Source organism: Podarcis gaigeae (assembly GCF_964106915.1).
Source record: "Podarcis gaigeae genome assembly, chromosome: 1".
Lineage (NCBI taxonomy): Eukaryota > Metazoa > Chordata > Lepidosauria > Squamata > Lacertidae > Podarcis > Podarcis gaigeae.
The window spans coordinates 72,816,336-72,835,283 of NC_139678.1; the positions used below are offsets into that span (position 1 = coordinate 72,816,336).

At 41.6% G+C, this 18,948-nt stretch overlaps 1 protein-coding gene across 5 annotated transcripts in view; it reads right to left on the reverse strand.

Annotated features, from left to right (window-relative positions):
* Positions 1-18,948, reverse strand: part of SERGEF (secretion regulating guanine nucleotide exchange factor) — a 122,501-nt gene that overhangs the window by 56,547 nt on the left and 47,006 nt on the right. For all 5 annotated transcript variants that reach the window (XM_083714665.1, XM_083714667.1, XM_083714666.1 and 2 more), the window contains exon 10: positions 2,682-2,718. In XM_083714665.1, coding sequence (XP_083570791.1) covers positions 2,682-2,718 — 37 coding nt within the window. The remainder of the gene's footprint in view (positions 1-2,681; positions 2,719-18,948) is intronic.

The following is an 18,948-nucleotide window of genomic DNA, read 5'->3' on the forward strand; positions in this document are numbered from 1 at the left end:
AATTGATGGTTGTTAGGAAGAATCCCTGCTAGGTGCCCTTTAACAACCTATGGATGTGATTAGGAGTGCAATGAGAAAAGAGAGAGTTCTGTTAACATGCCTCCATGCTGGTCTTCCAGGAAGCTCTTACAATGCAGACCCAGTTGAAGCAGAATTTATCATGTATAATAGATAAAAGTAATAGAATGGCATGCTGCGCTTTCTTGCTGTACACTAATGCTCTGTGCTATGCTAAAAGATCCCCCCAACTATTAGAGCAGTATGAAAAAGAAACAGAGAATTTATGATTATCTCCTAGTGACAGTCTTCCAAGTCCCCAGGGTTCGCACGTCAGACGCATGATCACGTCCCTTGCTTTACAAGGCTGCCACGAACATCTAAATAACACTGTCAGGATCGCAGAGAGGTCTGTCCATCAGGCAGTTCCAGCCTTGCATCCCAATTGGTGCTCACTCTGCCATGGAAATATGCCTTTCATAATCTGTTAGGAGTGTTTCTTGGGCTGATGCTTTTTACCATAACATAGCTAGAACTCTAGAACTTAATTGAGAAGAAATTGACCTTGTGGGATAAATGGGCCAAAGATTCCTTTACCTTCCTTTAAAGAAAGAAAACAAAGATTTACTGTGTTGGAGCAGCATTTTCTCTTCTTATAATTGTTTTTAACAACGACAATGTAACAACTGATACTAATAATAATATTTCATATGCAATTGCTTGCACCACTGTGCAAATAGAAGACACTTCTGCTCATGGGGGTATCATAAAGCCACTCTGGGAAGTCCCCTCATCCCTTAAAAGCAATTTCCCAGTGGGATGAGGGATGGAAGAAAGGGAGAAAAGTTGGCCACACAATAACATGGAAACCAAATCTTATGAGGAATTGTTGAGAGAGTTGGGTATGTTTAGCCTTGTAAAGAGGAGACTGAGAGGAGATATGATAGTCATCTTCAAATTTCTAAAGGGCTGTCACACAGAAGATGGAGCAAGCCTGTTTTCTCCTGCTCCAGAGGGTAGGGCCCAAACCAATGGCTTCATTAAAAGAATGAAGATTCTTGTAAGGAAGAACTTCCTGATAGTAAGAGCTGTTCGACAGTGGAACAGACTCCCTCAGGAAGTGATGGACTCTCTTTCCTTGGAGGTTTTTAAGTAGGATGCCCATCTGTCATGGATGCTTTAGTTGAGATTTCTGCGTCGCAGGGGGTTGGACTAGAAGACTCCACTATTCTATGATTCTATGTCTTCCAGGTCCTAAGCCTACTATTCTAGCCACCAGGTCAAGCTGGCTGTGTACTAGATTCTAGTAACTGGAAGATGTTCACCCATTGCATGATTTAAGATTTTGCATAGTACAAAGAAATAATGCACTACATTCCTAAACCTATGATATATGATCTGTATTGTGGTGCAGTAGGAATTTAGAGCTGATATTTGTAATGCCTTTGGCAATGATTGGCTGAACTGCCGTGACATCAGAGAGCCAAGGCAGGAAGAAGGGCTTTGGTCTTCCATTTGTTGAACTGCTCTGTTCTTAGGGAGAGGCAGTGCATGAAAAAGGGACTAGAAGGCAAAAGGAGTATTGGCTTAGGAAGTAGGAGTGGCGGGCTTATAAAAACAGCAAGGCAAGGGAAACTGGTTGGAGCAGCTTAGCAAATGAGGATTCAACAATGGGAAGTGATGCAGAGGAATGAGTGCAATTGAGGAAAAGCAAGATCAGGAAAACTGAAAGAGGGCAGAGGAAAACTACACAAGGCCAGGAGCTGCAGAGATGAGAAAGCATTTTTATTTTTTGAAGATAACAAGTCACATTTTTGGCTGTAGGCCAAAAAAAATTTGTAAATGCATAGAATTTTCCTCCTTATACTAAAATACAGATTAGTTCATAAAGTTAGATTTCTTATTATCTGCTTGACAGTGAATGTTCCCCCTGTCAAAATAAAAGACATTTGCCTGATTTTTGATGTCAGGTGCTGGGCAGCTGGGCATGGTTTGGGGGAAATGGCCTGGCAGACCAGATTAGGACCCCTGCCAGGCCTAATTAGCCCCAGGGGCCGGAGGTTCCACATGACTGTGGCACAGAATAGATGAGGAGCAGCCAGCTTGTTCAGTATTGAGGGTTGCACAAAAATATGCCATGAAAGAAATAATAATGCTAACTTTCATATTTGAGATCCATGCAGTTAACATAACTCATCTTGTTTGTAATTTTCCAAACTTTCAAAGCATTAATAAAAAAAACAACCAAATGGAAGTCTTGAAACTGCTTACACTTTTTTTAAAAAACGACTTTGCCTCTAAATCCCCTCCCACTTCAAATTTCTCCCGCCCCTAGCATTTTCAGTTTGCCAAGCAGCTTCTTGAAGGTTACATCTGCAATTGATAAGTTTATGGGGAGTTAAGAGGCAGCAGCAGAATCTGCAGCCTCTTTTTAAATAAATCCTTGACTGAAGGTCAATGAGAATTTTGATGCAAACTTCACTCGAGTCAGCATTTCACCAACAATTCACATTTTTCCCATTTCAGGTTATGTACATTATGTACAATGCTCATGTCCTCTGCCACAATTTCCACGCTGATCACAGTATACCGTAAATGGTAAGTTTGACACACATGATACATTCTTGGTTCTGCTCTAACTGGAAATGAAGTGTTCAAAGCATTTGATAATGGAAGCTACTTACCAACTATTGCTAGATTGTGCTCCGAGCCACATGCAATCTGCAAAAGAAATGGGAACATAATGGTAAAGAGATGAGCTAGGCAACAAAGTTTATTGCTATCAGTGTAATCTGCACTGTCCGATTCTAAATCCAAATAAAATGGTGATGAAAAGAAAATCTGTGTCATTATATTTTGAGAATAACAGATTGCTTCCGTCATTTGATATGCATCATTTATAGTCTTCAGAGTCCTAAAAAGGAGGTTTCAGCTTGCCTCATTGTAATCAGGGGCAGCACTTCAGGTTTTAACAGAGACAAACAGTTTCCAAAGGCAATTCAGCAAGATTCAAAGTCCGACTTTTGGATGTATTCCAAGTGAAACTGGAAGGAAGTGGTGTATTTTAAAAGTATGTTTTAATTATTTTTGTTATTATACTTCATAATAATTATAGTGATCTTCTCAATGCAAGGCAAACACTTTAAAAAAAAACCACCCAGAAATAAATTTGTGCTTTTGGCATGCCTTTCTAGTACAAAGGCCCATTTAATTTTTGAGCTGGCCAGAGGTACAGATGTTCCTGAGGAATAATTACATGTGATCTGCAACACAGGGATGGGGTGGGACGGCAACCTGCCAGATTGTATATCTTGTTTCTTAGAAGCAATATGGCACTACTCTTCTCCCCCAAAAACCATTATAGCTGCCATTCATTTTATTAGTAATAAAAATTCTGCTCATTCAAAGGTCAGAGAGCTCACCAGGGGAAAACAAAAGTATAACCCACTAATTATATAGTAAGATATAACTGAGTCTGACCTGATTTGAAATGAGACCATTCCACTTTATTTTTCCCCTCTCACTTTGATCACTCCAGATAAGGACAACATTAAAATAACAACATACCCATACAACATCAGAGCAGGTAAAGGGAACCTCCCATTTCCCTCTCATGAAAAGGTCCCACCTCTACAAGATCCAAGTCATGAAACAAAATTCCAACTTCTGCAAATGATGAGCCTATCATTACTAATTAAGAAAAAGAGCAGGTTGCAAACATTCCCTTCATATTCAAGCCCAGAAAAACCACCAATGTATTCTGTACAAAAGAGGGCTGCTAGGGACATGTATTAGGACTTGCTAGAGGGACAACCTCTCACCCAAGCTGATACAAGTAAATTGCTTATTGAATAAAGTGGTACCTCGGAAGTCAAACAGAATCTGTTCCGGAAGTCCGTTCGACTTCCAAAGCATTCGGAAACCAAGGTGCTGCTTCCGATCGGCTGCAATAAGTTCCTGCAGCCAACTGGAAGCTGCGGAAGCCACGGAAGCCGTGTCGGATGTTCCAATTCCAAAGAACATTCGCAAACTGGAACACTCACTTCTGGGTTTGCAGCATTCGGGAGCCAAAACGTTCAACTCGCAAGGTGTTTGGGATCCAAGGTACAACTGTACTTTGGTCCAGGGCTCTACAGAAATCCAAATTACAACTGATTTTGATCTCATCCTCTAAGTAAATTGTTGCTTTAACTTTTGAACAACAACACAAGGGGGATGATCTGTATCAGGACAGGAGACAAAATTTTAAAGCCAGTGGTACAATCTAGATCAGAAGGGAGGCACTCCTCCAATTTCCTTTTTAAAGCCATTCACCATTGGTCAATTCCTTCCATGGCAGGATTCAAGTGTTATTTATCTCTCTGTGGGGCAGATGCACAGGTTTGCATCTACACAGAAATAGGGAAAACACTGTACAGAGTCAGAAAAACAGCAGAAGCCAGCCTCCTAAAGTCAAGCACTGGGGTGCAATGCTCATAAAGCTGCTTAGCTCAGAAGAATTCCAGCAACCTTCTGCTAGCTAGGGAGATGGAAAACCTGAACTAATCAGAAACAAGCGGAATTAAATTGCAATCTGTGATTGTAAAAAGTGGCTCTTTAACTAGTTTGAGTGCCACAATCAAGAGTATTGATAAGCAATAATTACCCCCAAGCAATCAAGCAATAAGTGCCACAATCAAGACTATTGATAAATATAAATATCGAACAAGGAGATGAGATCTCCTACTTATATAGTGCAATGCTGACATCTCAAATGGAACAGATGCATCTCTAGTTCAAAAGCACAGAAGTACGTACACACACACACACACACACACACACACATATTTAATGGCAGCATCTGGAGAGGGCCCAAATGGGAATTGGGGTTTCAGTGGTTCCGGTACTACCTCAGGACCGAGTCCAGAAATTAGCACTTGGGAGAGTGCTTTTCAGTCCCATGGCAGTTGTGTTATGGGGTCCCATGTTGCAGGGCACTATTTTATCTCCAATGCTATTTACTGTATTTTTCACTCCATAAGATGCACCTGACCATAAGACGCACCTAGTAATTAGAGGGGGAATGCAAGAAAAAAAATATTCTTTAAAGGGAGCGCTGAGCAGAGCCTGTATGCATCCCAGGCTCTGCTCAGCGCTCCCTTTCACGAGCCTCGTGGAGCGTGTGTGCAGTGCTTGCAGGCTTTTCCCCAAGGTGGGAGGACGGACAGCCCGTCAGTGATTCCCTCCTAGGGGAAAAGCCCCCAAGAGCCGCAGACACGCTCCGTGAGGCTCTTTAAAGGGAGCTTTGGGGGGCTTTTCTGGGAGGTGGGGGGGGGAGACTGATGGGCTGCCCTATGTCCCTTCCCTCACCTCCCGGAAAAGCCAGCAAGAGCCGCACACTCTTTAAAGGGAGTGCGGCTCTTGGGGGCTTTTCTGGGAGGTGAGGGAAGGGACTGAGGGGCTAAGCCAGAAGCTAGAACAGCAAGAGAGAGCGCTGCGCAGTGATCTCTCTCACTGTTCTGGCTTCTGGGATAGGAGCGCAAAGCCTTATCAGGGCAGCGGGATGAAGGCTGCGCTCAAGAGGCTTTGCGTGGCTATCCCTGAAGCCAGAAGAGCAAGAGGGAGCAAGAGTGCGCAGCAATCCCTCTTGCTCTTCTGGCTTCAGGGATAGCTGCGCAGCCTGCATTCGCTCCATAAGACTCACACACATTTCCCCTTACTTTTTAGGAGGGAAAAGGTGTGTCTTATAGAGCGAAAAATATGCTAATGTCTATATGAAGCTGCTGGGCATGCTCGTTAGGAGTTTTGGGGCAAGTTGCCATTCAAACACTGATGTTACTCAGATCTGATTTTTCACAACATATGAATTGTGTGGCTTAAATCCTGGTAAAACAGAGTCTCTGTGGGTGGGCAATTCAAGAGATCATCTGCACTAGATGAGGCTGTACTCTCCCTGAAGGAGCAGATATATAGTCTGGGGGTGCTTCTGGAAACAGTTCTGTCACCAGAAGCCCAGGCAGCTTTAGTAACTAGAAGTACCTTTTACCACTTGTGCCTGGTACAATATCACTGCGTTCATCCTCTGAGCCAAAGGTAAGACCCATGTTGGCTTTTGAAGCAAAAGGCTAGAAAAAGTTGAGCACTGGGCAGCTGACTTAGGGCAGAAGGAGTAAAAATAGCCTCCTCTGTTTCTGTCCCTTCTTCTCCTTTTCTGTCCCAAAGCATACTGGTCTGTTTTTATTGCTGCCATCATCTTCCACACAGTCAAAGTAATCTTTCTGAAGCGCATACTTATTCATCAGCTTGCTTAATCAGAAGCAATTGTATTTTCATTAAAACGAGGAACTGTAAACCAAAGAATCACGCTCCCCAAAGAAGGCATAGCAATTCAGGTACCTTAACAGTAGAAGCCTATACATGTCTACTCAGATGCAAGTCTTCACTTGCACATACTGGCCTGCAGGATTAATTTCAAGCAAAGGGTTGACTAACAGTGCAAGAAACCGTATCTTAACCATGGCATTTGGCAAAGCTTCAGAAGGCACCTAACCATTTTGGAATCTGTGCTGTCCACTTGCGATGGCCAACCTTAAAAAGGATTCTTTACATTTCCACAGAAACAGAGGTGCTTTCCCTTTTTGCCCTGTCACCCCCTTTTCAACCCCTTTGTACATGCCCCATGGACCAGTTATCTTTAGAAGCACCTTCAGAGCGTATGTGTGTCATTAGGGAAGTGTCAGAGTAATAAATAAGAATTCAATTTTTTAAATGGAACTCCTGAGTTATTTATGTCTCTTCAGGGACTTAGGTACCAGAAGGGTTATTACTAGCATCATAAATTTTAGATGTTTCCCTGCAGGCTGTATGCTGCAGAATCTTTTGAATAAGGAGTAGAACTTGAAGATCTCAACTTAGGAGTGGAGATGCAAGTTGCTAGTTCTCATAGTTATATAACTATGACAACCCCCTTTCATAATATGTGTACTAAAAGATCAGAAAGCAAAGGATTAATGGGAGCAAAGGACAAAGGGAAAGGATTTGCAGTGCAGGAAATTATGTTTTTCCCCTCTGTCTTGGGCTCTACCTCATTATCACACAGTTGGGCACAGAGTTGCTCTCTGCTACCATCCGACTCCCACCTGGCAAAGGGGAAAGGGTGCTTCTCAGGTTCAATCCCCAGCTGGGAACAGGACTCCTGTCTAAAACCCCAGAGAATCACTGCCAGTCAGTATAGACAATATTATATATGTTCCACTTTGTGCATCTAATGAAGTGGGCTTTGGTCCACAAAAACTTCTACCATTTTTAAGGCACCACATAATTCTTCGTAGATTTTGCTGCAACAAACTAATACCAATACCCCTCTGTAAAAGTGTAGACAACAGTGAGCTAGAAGAATGTAGTGTTCAGCTCAGTCTAAGGCAGCTTCCTATGAGGTATCTTGCCATATGAACGATCTCCATTTTAGCCCTTATCTTCTACCCTGCTTCATTACTAAGCTTCATGTCCTCCACAACTTTTGTCTGTATGCAAGTTATCTGTGAGAGAGATTTGGATCATGCCCACGGTTGGTAACCACACCAATTAAGTTCTACCTGTGCTTTAAAATGATGCTTATGCAGGAGTAGTAGATGCACAAGTACATGGATCGGGATGTGCAATCAAATGTGGACCATGTGGAAAGCAATGCAATGTAGTTAAACAGCATCAAAGCTTGGGTGCTTATTTCAATTTGTGCTTTGAGTGCGCATTTACGTCTGAGGCTCAAGAGCCAGCAAGTTACGAGCAAAAGCCCAAAGTGGCCGCTCATTCAAATGGATGGTCACCTGGAAGTAAGATCAAAGCATTCAATGGTGTTTACTTCCCAAGCAAATGTGTGAAAGGATGCAGCCAAAGTACACAATTTTGTTATCTAAGGCACAAATTTCTGCACATTAGTGCCACATTTAATTAGAGTTAACAGGAGTTCAGAAAGGATCCACAATTTATAGATCCCCTGGAATATTTGGTGGTGCAGAACTCTTTGAGTGGATTCTGACAAACTAGTTGTGTTGGTCAAGTATTTTCTGATTGTGCAAATGGACGTACCCTCCTTCTCTTCTCCCTGCACACCCTCTGCGCCCATCCCAAATCTGATCTGGGTGATTGGGGCCCCCGTTAACAAATGTAAGGGATGTGCGGGGGTGCAAGGAGAGAGGTGAGGGAGGAGACTGCTAGGATATTTCCGTTCCACCTTAAAAGGGAGCAGGCTTGTGAGTCACAGAGTCTGCGTATTTCCTGTTCACAGGATGTTTATGTTTGCTATTGCTTTCGTTTTCTCTCTCTGCGCCAGAACACGCTAGCAGGCAGTCATGTTTGTTCTTTGTTCTGACCAACGCTGAATAAACATTCTAAATGATACCCTCCTGAGTGCAACTTTTGCTGTGTGTGAATTCTGCTGATAGAGTGTGCATCAGCCCAGGAATGTGGCAATCTATTTCTGGAGCTCGTGTCGCTAATCACGGATACTGTATCTACGGGAGATCGATGGACGTCCGGAGTTCGACGTGGAGACAGTGGTGGCCTCTGTCTCCCTGGCAGTATCCCAACAGAGGCGTTCTGTTGCACACCCAAAATTCATTGACACTAATGGAACTACTTCATTGGACACCACCATTTATTTTTAAATTTACATTTTCTTTTCCTTCAAAGAATACTTAGGGGCATCTCAGTAACTCTAAATCACATAATAAACATAAATTCATATTTCAAAGACAAAATATTTCCACCTTTATTGTGGCTCTTTCACCACAACCTCACCAAAGCACTTTACAAACAGCAGCTAATGATGTTTCCTTTGTTATAATCTGTCAGGGCAAGAGGAAGAAATCTGACACTCCTCTTGTTCCTCATTAAAATACACTACCACCCTGCAGTCCTGCCCGGACATTATCTAGTAGTGCCATATATGTTTTGTGGATCTAATAGAAATAAGTGCATTGTGTTTGTCTCCCTCAGTAAAAGTCAGCACCAAATTCAGGAGCCAAAGGAACGGAAGTCATTGGAATGGAGAGTATGACCATTTCAGTATCAAGAGAACACATGTACAGTTTGAAAGTTACCAGAGTGGTAATCCCACTTCTCTGGGGCTGGATCCTACAGGCTTCATTAGCAATAAGCAAACAGATGATGAAACCATATGGGATCATGTACCATCCCATATGCCAGCGTCCCCACCAGCGCTGGCACTGGTAATATGTGAGATCCTAGCAATCCCATCATTTGCTTATCTAACAAGATTTGTATACCACTTCTTAAAAAAAAAAACCCCACTAACTTTACATTAAGTAATATAGGGTTTCATCCACCCCTGCCATTCCAGTCATATAACAGAACTTCCCTCTCTTCCCCTGAGCCCCGCACACCCTCAAGATCTGCTCCAGAGGGTTCTAGGACCCTCTCTAACATATTTTGGAGACAAGCAGGGAGAGGGTGATGAAGTCCCATTGTATGAGCAGAATGCCACTCACAGCGCATTAGATACAACCCACAAAGTATTGTTTTACAACATGGTTCAACTAGCTAAATGCTACTGGAGTGGAATCTGGGCACACAGCAGTGGTAACTATGCCATCCCAGGTAATGTATGGACTAAGGTATATTTATTTATTCGTCGGCGTATTTGCACCATCCTTCAAAGAAATCCCTAGCATGACGCACAACAAAATCAAAATGCATTAAGACGGGCCAACCAAATAAAAACAGCATAGTAAAAATATTATTCTCAAAGCAGGCGTGATTCTGGGGAGAGCATTTGGTAATCACAGTGTTGGTATTTAAACACCTAAGAAGGTATTTTCCTCTGTTACCACCCACCACAGCTTGGTAGAGCCTCTACTGAAGATTTTACTGCCTGGAGAAACAGATGGGTAAACCTTTTGCAAACTGACTTTTAGAGGGAGGAATGGCACAGTTTCACAAAATGAATAGCATGCCCTAAAGATATATGTAACGCCCCTGGGCATCTATATGCAATGAAGATATTCCTTAATAATTTTGTTATACTAAATCACAATGTGCAAGAGAAAGCAGTCCTGACCATTCTATTCTTCTCTAGTCCATAGCTTAAAAAAATAAATACTGTAAATCACAGTCTGATGAGTAGATCAGAATGTATTACAAACGTAAAGATGAATGACCACTCTTATTTTAATACATGGCTATAGTACCAATAAGAGAAAAGAGAAATTAAAAGATTATCTAATGATATATTATCTAAAGGCTAGAACCTTTTATCAAAGTTTCCAATTTACATTTAGTCACAGGTATCTTAAAATCCCACTGCCAGTTCTTTTTTTGGCAACATAACCAGACAGCCCAGAAAAATATTATATTCTCTCTGGGTTTAGAAGTCAAAAGGGAATGATAAGTAGTAACAGAGACTTGCAAATCAGTAAAAATCAACGCTTATGTAACACTGCATAATCATTTTCTCCTGCTGCTCCCTCATGCATTTGATTAATGTATTGTACCATTGATTTGCACTGTTTGACATATCCCAGCTACATTTTGTATGCATAATTCCACAGATAAAGAAAAAGAAGTGAGAGTTTAATTAGAAAAACTGTCAGTATTAAAGAATCAAAGATTTAAAAGTTTTTGGATCACATCAGTCTTGATAAGCAGAAGGCAACTCACCAAAAACCCAAGTCACCTGCAAGCTAGCAACAGATCAAATGCACATTGCCAAGAACATATTTTTAATGATATTGGTATATGTTTCAAGATTCATAAACTAATAGTGTATTTCAGGACAGAGGGATACTGAAAAGGTTTGCAAGTAGTTACAAAAGCTAATATAATTTATTCAGTTTACCGGGAAATTAGGGAATTGGAAAATATCTATAAGGTAAACAAAATATACTATTTAAATAATCACATGGTATCCAGAAAAGCAGTTCCGTTAGTACAAGGACCTCGGCTGTGCAATAGAATTACCCCTTGCTCTCCTCTCCCTACACATCCCTAAAACAGTTCTGGGTTTCCCCCAACTCTCAGGAGCAGCCTTTTGTGGGGGATGAGGAAGGGAGAGGAGAGAGAAGGGAAGTTCCATGGAGCAAATGGAATTCCTTGCACTTACAGAACTACTTTACTGGATAGAACCTATGGAATCAGATTATACATCAATATTTAGCAAATTATATATCTTCTTATCCAAATGATGTGTATATCATACTCCTTTTACGCACATGCCACATTTCCTCTTCGCCATATACTATGCTGTTCCATTATGCCATTTCAGAACCACACCTTAATAATGAGCCATAGATGTGTGAACTCTCCTGGAGACCATTTATGGACTCCCATACTGCAGAAACCGCACAAAAATGCATTTCTGGTTTCAAGACCTAGTTTCAAGAACTGTGGCTTTGTGTAAGAAAGAGCATCAGTAATGACTGGCAAGCACAGGGGAGTTCTCATACTTCTCCAGGAAAAGTAGAAAGAAAAATTACAGAGTGGACTGTGCTTGTTATCTAGCACATTCTGTGGTAGGTGAAGAGGCTACTGTGCTCTCCTGTCATTCCCAATACTTTCTAGAAGATACCGGCATTTTTCAAACTGGTTCAATGGTCAGAGGATCCCACTAGAACTGCCGTGTTCAAGGTTCAAATTGCCACCTAGCCATAAAGTTTATATGGTGACTTTGAGCCTAGTCCCCAATCCAACCTATTTCATTGCCCTGTGCTGGAAGGAAGGAAGGAAGGAAGGAATTTATAATAAAACAATGAAGAAAATTTTAAAAATGAACTACTAAGAGCGTCTTCTGCGTTTGTTTTAGTAATAAGGCCATCAAGGGAAGCCTGGAATACATAATTCAATATTACATATGTTGGAGAGAGTCCACTGCTATTTCATTTTGCAAACAGGATGGCAGCAGCAAATCAGTTCAATTCAAAGTGCCACAAACTGGATCGTGCCAGAGGTGATGTATTTGGAACCAGAGACAGGATACTAGCAAAGATTGTTAAAGAACCTATTGACAAACTGTATGCGCTGTTCCCACAGACAATTAAATTGCTCAAGCTGCTTTTTCAGCACAAAGAACCTATGAACTTGCAGGCTGCAACCAGCTGTGATGAAGCTATCTCAAGTGCTGGCAAAGATGCTTCATTAATTTTCCAGGGATGTGAGAATAATGACCATCTTCCAGAAACATTACGTCCACTGATAGTTGTTGCTGCTGCTTCCAGAATCCCAAAGCACATTTGTTTGCTGGGTTTTCTGAGTAAGAAACAGACCCTTAAGGAATCAACCTGATGCTGTCAAGTACCACACTGTGGCGAAAAGATTGTAATCAGGAGTTTGTTCATAGTTTTCATGAAGTGAAACTGTAACCTGTATTCAGAGTTGCTGTTCTATTTGATACTCGGGGCAGAGAACAAATTCAGCTTGTGATTCAAGGACCCGACCCCCGCTTGGGGAATAAAGACACATGGACATAGTATATAAGGTTAATGGGCAAGGAAAAAGCCACAACTTTATTGATTACAGCATGTGAGAAGGTACTGGCTTAGGCATTGGACCACGGAACATTAGACTCCACCCACTCGGAGAGGGGTGAGTCTGAGGAGGGGTTAACCACCAGTAGGGGGAGCCTGTTGATGCTAATACAACTATAGGCTCTCTCCTGATGTCACCAAGGGTCGTGCCATGGCCCCCCGCCACATGGGCATCGGACAGGATCCACGACCGCCGGATCCCTTTAGCAGAATACCCAAAATTGAAGGGGTAGGCGATGGCCACACCTTGCCCCCCGAAACACCAACAACACATTCCAATGCCTAACCACCAAATACCACGAAAGTTGTGACAGTTGCTATGAGGTAGGCGAAAAAAACCAAGAGGCCGGGCCAATTAAGCCAATTGGAAAAAACTCCTACCAGGCCCCCTGGTTAAACAGGGCGACCAACCAGAGGTCCATAGCAAAGGCTCAGAAAAGCTGAACTCTAAAAGGGAGTGGTGGGTGGGTGACTCGAAGAAAATGTGCGTGCAATGGCGGGGATGGCTGGCGCGGCCGCATTTGAGCGGCAAGCCACGCCCCCGCGAGCTTCCCTATTGGGTGCCCAACCAGGGAGGGGCGTGGCGTGCCAGCCATGGAGTTGAAGCAGGGACCGGAACGCCCCCTGCATGACGTGGGAATCATCTCCCGCTCACAACCCCTCCCCTAGCCAGCCAGGGCTAAAAAGCTCTGATAGTTGTTCCAGGACAATGTTGAGACGACAAGACTTCCAGTCATGATCCTGAACCTGAATCAGCACCTTGGTCTAGACTATTTCAGAGCCATGCTTTAAGAAAGTATTCATCTGATAGATATGGTCAAGAAAAACGCATCTAAAATCCAAAGCTCAGAGGGAAACCAGCAAAAGTACATCCTGCAACTTGAACACACAGGAAATAGAAAGCCTCTGTTCACAGAAGAAATGCAAAGTCAAATGTATTCAAGAACTCTGTGCAAGACTGCCATCCTCCAGTACACTCCAGAAGGCTGAATTAGCAACATATACAAGTTGGATGGCAAAAACATAGATACCACAAACTGGACCATGTATCAAGGTAAACTACTTTAAAATGTTGCTGTTGTTGTTGTTGTTTCAAATTTCTGTGCATAATTTTTAATAGTACTATTGATTATTAATTAATTTGCATTGTATTATTACACCGTAGCTTCATATCTCAAAAAAACTTGTGTTTGGTTGCTGTCTTTGACTCTGCCATGGAAACAGCTCCTGGTATGCAGTCCTCTGATCTGACATTTTACTTGTCAGTTCTTCTTCAACATCTGGATTTAATTCTTTCATGCAGGTCTCAGTCTGTAGCTACCAATGACCCATCACTACACTTAGTCCTTATCATTTAATTAGATATAGTGTTCCAGGCCATCACCTTTATATAAGGACATTCATCTCAAAGCCAGGTCTTCAGCCTTGCCTTCAGTCCTACTTATGATATTCCATATTCTCTTGGGAGGTGGAGGTTAAAATAAAAATTCTGATCTGCTTCTGAGTTGCTCTGTGTTGTCTGCTTCCATTTGTGCTTCAGGTTCAATGCCACTTTCTATAAAATAAAGCTCTGAGTACTCCATTTGCTATAAACAGAATCCAAAAACAGCTCTAACTCCCCCTCTTTTGACCAAAGTGGATGAAATTCACAGGCACAAAAGACCTACCAGAGAGGATAAATTCTGCCAAATTGTACGCAGGAGTTTACATGCATGGCCCATTTAAAGGTTTGGTTTGTTTAACTATAACTTTTTCATTCATTGCACATCTCTGCAAATTAGATGTGATTTGCAGGCACAGTCACCCCTTCTGTGAAGTTGATGCTTGCCATGGCTCTCCTGTAAGGGCAAACTTTAATCTTTGGGGATAAGTACAACAGGAATCAGGGGCGGGGGGTTAGGAGAAAAGAGCATGCATCCCCAGGAAAACCTATTATCCCTGAGAGGCCATTTATTAACTCTGTTACTCACATGTCCCCAACAATAAAATATTGGGGAAGTGTGATATTAACCCAAATGAAGCATTGTATTTTGGAAAGCACATGTATCCACATGCAAAGGAACTTGCAGTGAACATTTGATAAATTATAAATAGATTGTCCTGAACAGACTTAGGAGACTGAGGGCTATTGTTTTTCCCTTTTCATAAGCACCAAGCCATGATGATGGGATGTGACATCCTTGCAATGTTTGCTTCTCACTGCATGATCCTAAAAACAAATTGTTTACAACAAAGGGATGACAATATTACTGTATCCTACATACAGATGTGCGTGGCAGAGAAAACTAATAAGAAGATTACACTGAGTCAGAATTTCCAATTTTAAGAACAATTGACACTTTGGTGGGGTGGGGGATGTATATTGTGTGAAAACCACATCAAAAAAAGCCCCATCTCCAAATCTCCTGACTTTCATCATCCCCAATATGTAAGATAAAAAAAATGTGAAAACAATTTCTCTCTGTGCTCTAAGCTGAATATTTCAGTTCAAACTTTGTTTTTTCTTCACCCGTCAGCTGCCTCAGACTACATCTCTTTAATACTCAGGAAGACAGTTCCATAAATCAATAAGCAACGGTACATGAGACACAAAAATCTCTGTTTTTAAAGATATGCTAGTCCAGGAGGGAGGGGGGACCTAACAAACTACAAAAGAGACAGCTCGTGTTTGTGGCACAAAAATGCCCAAAAATAGAACAAACGAAAGCTGACAACTATTAGCATGTGATTCTCAAAGGTATTCAGGGTAAACTGAATTAAGGTCCCACAGAGATCCAGAACTGAGGCAATATTAAAGGCCATTCCAGAATATTAAAGGCCATTCTACTAATTATGGGCCAGTAAACCCATGTTTGTTCTTAAGCGCATACTTGACCAAGAGCTGTAGCCAACACTGGTTCTCCAATGCATGATTCCAAATGCTATATGGATTTTCAGATATGTGTACAAATAAAAACAAGCAGTCCCCATTATATTAACCACATGTGAAATGATCAGAGCTACTGACAGATACAAAAAAATGGTGAAAATGAAGGGAAAAAATCAAACGTCATTTCCCCACCACCATCTCTTTTTTTTTTATAACAAGTAAGAATAGTTTTGTGTTCTGTGTACAACATACATGTAGAATGTAAAAATGGCCTCCTACCCTGCTCAAATATGGTTTAAAGTTCCTACACAATTACAGGCTCCACATCAGAAAATCTTCTGAGGCCAATATTTACAAATTCTTTCAATGTCTTATCGTGATCTTTATACATTTATACTCTTATTAATACGTATAGCACCCTTTAAACATTCATTTGTAGCACCTTTTATGCATTTATACACAGTGCCCTTTATGTTTACTTGCTTACTCTGATGTAACAGTCAAACAAAGACAGCTCTTATGAACTGGAATACATACAGCAGGCACGTCCAACAGGTAGATCGTGATCTACCGTTAGATCACTGGACGTCTGTGGTAGATCATTGGCTCCCTCCAAAGAAGCTCAACAACTTTGGCTGCCCTAAAAAAAGCTCAATTTTTGCCCTGCCAAAAATGGTTCTTTCCTTCTCCCTAAAAAAAGCTCAACAACAACTTTGATCTGAATGCCTAAAAAACAGGCCTTCCTCCTCCCCAAAAAATCTCAACAATTTTGACCTGAACCCCCAAAAAGGGGGTAGATCACTGCCAGTTTTTAACTCTGTAAGCAGATCACAGTCTCTTGGGAGCTGGCCACCCCAGACATACAGTAACTATACTCATTGCCACCTATGAAAACTTTAAATCTTTCCAAACGTTGCTTTTCTTTTTAGCAGATTGCTACTTCCTGTTTCCTGACTGTCTTTCTAAAACAATAAAAAGGACCTATGGCAGGTTCTTGTGTTTACCCCAGCTGTTTTCTCTGTTGTACTAGACCCGTAAACATAACAATAACCAGCCCGCCCCGCCTTTCAGTAATATTGAGGCATCTAATCATAAGCCTGCATTTTTATCAAAGCTTATATGTTTGATCAGGGCTTGTATTTTAAAATGAGCTTAAAGATTTTCAAATGTTTCATGCCAGGCAGAAGTCCAGCTGCCTAAGAACCTTGGCAATGTTTTTCCTCCTAGACAAGGGGGCCCCCTGATTTATAGCAGAAAACAATTCTCAAAGTCGTAAAAAGGGAATTACAGGCTGAGAGCAGGACACTGACCTTGCATGTTACAGAGTACAATTAAGCTGTAAGAGTGGTCAAAATTAAGAGTGGGTAAATAGTAAAATAACACCATGTGCCTCCCATTAAACTTGAGCCATATTTTCCTAAGGTTAAAAGGCCAAGAGCATCTGGCTGGCAGAAAGGGAGAGAGCATTTTTGGGAAGTCTTTTCTAAAGTTGTTTCTTTCTTAAACTGAGATCCTTTTAAGATTTCTTTTCCTTTTAAAAGGTTATTTATGTATTAAATATATTGGCTTAAATGTAATTATGCAAAGGATTTAAGAAATGCTAGATTCTTATTTCATATAGTTGTAAGAGTTGTAACTATCCTGAAATTACGTCAGCCACCAGCCCAGCCCCCCTGCCAAGCAGGAAACATCATTAGATATATGGTTGTCAGGCCTTTTGTTTAGAACCTCCAAATGAAGGAGATCTTTCAATGATGATGTGAACTCAAGATCCTTGAAGATAAAAAGTTAAGATTAACCATCTGTTTTGGAAGGCAATAGGGCAAGGAGGGCAAGAGGTGAGCTGGTAATTAAGGTTCCTTGTTGAGACACATGTAAGAAATATTACTACTTATTTGTCATTTATAGATATAAGAATATATAGCTTTTTGTGTCCCATAAAAGGGCAAAAGGAAATGGGTGTATCTTTTGTGATTGGTTCTAGCAAACAGCCAATAGGAATTTCAACCAGGCTGATTGGACAGAGGCAGCCACAGGAGGAGCAAGGGGGCTGGATTAAGGAAATATAAATGCTGGCCAGAATGGCAGGAGGCCAGGCCAGAGCTTGGTAACCATATACCACTGTGCCTCTCATTTATTTGTCTGACAAATAAATTACTATTTTAATTTCTCTATTGCTGCGTTGAATATTTCATTCCAGCTAAGCGTTAACCACAAGCAGGGTGCTACAATATAAAGCAGCTGGTCAAACTAAGGCCATTAAGCATGAAGTGCACTGAACTATAACAGCACATAAACTGGCACCAAGCTGAGCAACATTCTGGGGCTCTCCAAATATTCATTTGGGCAACCATGTCCCAACAGACATGCACAATATTCTGATTTTATTGCATTTCATTGATACAAACTTATCACTTCTGTAGCATAAACTGTGGCTGCTGTACAAAAATGACTCCTCTATCTTCAGATTTTAAGGGTAATATTCTTCTCTTTCTACTGTTGATGCCGCCACCACCATTCTTCCATTGTTTCCCTACGTCCATTTTAGACTGTAAGCCTTGTAGGGTAACTACTTATGCAGGGAGACTGAACTTTTGTTCATATAAATCAAGGGTGTCCAACTTCCAAGAGACTGCGATCTACTCCCACTCAATAAGAGTTGTTGAGCTTTTCTTCTTCTTTAATTGCGTGATCACGCGATCAACCGGTTAAACAGGCCTGATATAAATCAACTGACTTTCTCTCAAAAAGTAGGCAAAGGGTTTTATTATTTCAGCAGTAGGAATCGAAATAAATCTCAAATTCATTTTCAGTTGTCAAATTCATTTTCAGAGAACACCTTCACAACATTTCCTCAATTTTCCACATGCCACTATTTGTGTATGCCAGTGGAGAAGATATGATTATTCCTTCATTAGTCATCACCATGGATCACTAATGATAGTACGGTCACATAACAAAGCATCCCAAACAAACTCACCCAATAATAGTACCATTTTTGCATGAGATGTGCAGTACAAGCCAATAATCAAGAAAGACAGTACTTGGTTGTGAAACAACACTTTATCATCATCATCATCATCATCTAGACTTCTTAGTCCTTTGTTACCCAATGGTCTCCAAGTGACTTGCAACACATTTAAAAACAAACATCAATAAATACCATTAAGAAATGCATACACATCACCTACAATCCATACACACTGAGACACCTCACAAAAACCACAGCAGGTATGTATTAGGAGCATCTAATATAGACATTTTAAAACATAATATTTATCCTGCTGTAGGGACGCAGGTGGCGCTGTGGGTAAAAGCCTCAGCGCCTAGGGCTTGCCGATCGAAAGGTCGGCGGTTCGAATCCCTGCGGCGGGGTGCGCTCCCGTCGTTCGGTCCCAGCGCCTGCCAACCTGGCAGTTCGAAAGCACCTCCGGGTGCAAGTAGATAAATAGGGACCGCTTACTAGCAGGAAGGTAAACGGCGTTTCCGTGTGCGGCTCTGGCTCTGGCTCTGGCTAGAGCAGCGATGTCACGCTGGCCACGTGACCTGGAAGTGTCTCCGGAC